The 2,933-nt window shown below is 59.1% G+C and overlaps 1 protein-coding gene across 1 annotated transcript; it reads left to right on the plus strand.

Moving 5' to 3' along the window:
* Nucleotides 1–1,291: 1,291 nt before the first annotated feature.
* LOC138363115 (proteoglycan 4-like) lies at nucleotides 1,292–2,425 on the plus strand. Its single transcript, XM_069322107.1, has one exon. The coding sequence runs from the start codon at nucleotides 1,292–1,294 to the stop codon at nucleotides 2,423–2,425; it is 1,134 nt and encodes a 377-aa protein (XP_069178208.1).
* The last annotated feature ends 508 nt before the right edge of the window (nucleotides 2,426–2,933 follow it).

Raw genomic sequence — 2,933 nt, forward strand, 5'->3', positions numbered from 1 at the left:
GTGACGCCTCACACAGCACCGTGACGCCTCTCAGAACACCGTGACGCCTCTCACAGCACCGTGACGCCTCACACAGCACCGTGACGCCTCACACAACACCGTGACGCCTCACACAGCACCGTGACGCCTCTCAGAACACCGTGACGCCTCTCACAACACCGTGACGCCTCACACAGCACCGTGACGCCTCACACAACACCGTGACGCCTCACACAGCACCGTGACGCCTCTCAGAACACCGTGACGCCTCTCACAACACCGTGACGCCTCACACAGCACCGTGACGCCTCACACAACACCGTGACGTCTCACACAACACCGTGACGTCTCTCACAACACCGTGACGTCTCACACAACACTTCCCGTGAGCCATTTTCCTGTGGTCGCCGGCCCCTTTACACCTTTTGCCACCAAACGTTTTCTCTTCTTCTAGCAACTTTCCAGGCTCTTAAACACACACACACACACACACACACACACACACACACATTCCAGCCCAATAGGCTTAGGAACCTGTACACCTGCTGATTGACGGTTGAGAGGCGGATACCAAAGAGCCGGAGCTCAACCCCCGCAAGCACAACTAGGTGAGTACACATACATACACACACACACACACAGTTGATTGACAGTTGAGAGGCGGGACCAAAGGGCCAGAGCTCAACCCCCGCATGCACAAATAGGTGAGTACAAATAGGTGAGTACACACACACACACACAACATCAGGAATCTGTAACATCAGTTAACTGACGGTTGAGAGGCGAAACCAAAGAGCCAGAGCTCAATCCCCGCAAGTACTAGGCGAGCAACATGGGATAGACCAACACAGGGAGCCCCAGAGACCAGCAACATGGGAGAGACCAACACTGGGAGCCCCAGAGACCAGCAACATGGGAGAGACCAACACTGGGAGCCCCAGAGACTAGCAACATGGGAGAGACCAACACTGGGAGCCCCAGAGACCAGCAGCATGGGAGAGATCAACACTGGGAACCCCAGAGACCAGCAACATGGGAGAGACCAACACTGGGAGCCCCAGAGACCAGCAGCATGGGAGAGACCAACACAGGGAGCCCCAGAGATCAGCAGCATGGGAGAGACCAACACTGGGAGCCCCAGAGACCAGCAACATGGGAGAGACCAACACTGGGAGCCCCAGAGACCAGCAACATGGGAGAGACCAACACTGGGAGCCCCAGAGACTAGCAACATGGGAGAGACCAACACTGGGAGCCCCAGAGACCAGCAGCATGGGAGAGATCAACACTGGGAACCCCAGAGACCAGCAACATGGGAGAGACCAACACTGGGAGCCCCAGAGACCAGCAGCATGGGAGAGACCAACACAGGGAGCCCCAGAGATCAGCAGCATGGGAGAGACCAACACTGGGAGCCCCAGAGACCAGCAACATGGGAGAGACCAACACTGGGAGCCCCAGAGACCAGCAACATGGGAGAGACCAACACTGGGAGCCCCAGAGACCAGCAGCATGGGAGAGACCAGCAGCATGGGAGAGACCAACACAGGGAGCCCCAGAGACCAGCAGCATGGGAGAGACCAACACTGGGAGCCCCAGAGACCAGCAGCATGGGAGAGACCAACACAGGGAGCCCCAGAGACCAGTAGCATGGGAGAGACCAACACAGGGAGCCCCAGAGACCAGCAACATGGGAGAGACCAACACTGGGAGCCCCAGAGACCAGCAACATGGGAGAGACCAACACTGGGAGCCCCAGAGACCAGCAACATGGGAGAGACCAACACTGGGAGCCCCAGAGACCAGCAACATGGGAGAGACCAACACTGGGAGCCACAGAGACCAGCAACATGGGAGAGACCAACACTGGGAGCCCCAGAGACCAGCAGCATGGGAGAGATCAACACTGGGAGCCCCAGAGACCAGCAGCATGGGAGAGACCAACACTGGGAGCCCCAGAGACCAGCAGCATGGGAGAGACCAACACTGGGAGCCCCAGAGATCAGCAGCATGGGAGAGACCAACACTGGGAGCCCCAGAGACCAGCAACATGGGAGAGACCAACACTGGGAGCCCCAGAGACCAGCAACATGGGAGAGACCAACACTGGGAGCCCCAGAGACCAGCAGCATGGGAGAGACCAACACAGGGAGCCCCAGAGACCAGCAGCATGGGAGAGACCAACACAGGGAGCCCCAGAGACCAGCAGCATGGGAGAGACCAACACTGGGAGCCCCAGAGACCAGCAGCATGGGAGAGACCAACACAGGGAGCCCCAGAGACCAGCAACATGGGAGAGACCAACACTGGGAGCCCCAGAGACCAGCAGCATGGGAGAGACCAACACAGGGAGCCCCAGAGACCAGTAGCATGGGAGAGACCAACACAGGGAGCCCCAGAGACCAGCAGCATGGGAGAGACCAACACAGGGAGCCCCAGAGACTAGCAGCATGGGAGAGAGACCAACACAGGGAGCCCCAGAGACCAGCAGCATGGGAGAGACCAACACTGGGAGCCCCAGAGACCAGCAGCATGGGAGAGACCAACACAGGGAGCCCCAGAGACCAGTAGCATGGGAGAGACCAACACAGGGAGTCCCAGAGACCAGCAGCATGGGAGAGACCAACACAGGGAGCCCCAGAGACTAGCAGCATGGGAGAGAGACCAACACTGGGAGCCCCAGAGACCAGCAGCATGGGAGAGACCAACACAGGGAGCCCCAGAGACTAGCAGCATGGGAGAGAGACCAACACTGGGAGCCCCAGAGACCAGCAGCATGGGAGTGACCAACACTGGGAGCCCCAGAGACCAGCAGCATGGGAGAGAGACCAACACTGGGAGCCCCAGAGACCAGCAGCATGGGAGAGACCAACACTGGGAGCCCCAGAGACCAGCAGCATGGGAGAGACCAACACTGGGAGCCCCAGAGACCAGCAGCATGGGAGAGAGACCCA

This window comes from Procambarus clarkii, chromosome 1 (assembly GCF_040958095.1).
Source record: "Procambarus clarkii isolate CNS0578487 chromosome 1, FALCON_Pclarkii_2.0, whole genome shotgun sequence".
Lineage (NCBI taxonomy): Eukaryota > Metazoa > Arthropoda > Malacostraca > Decapoda > Cambaridae > Procambarus > Procambarus clarkii.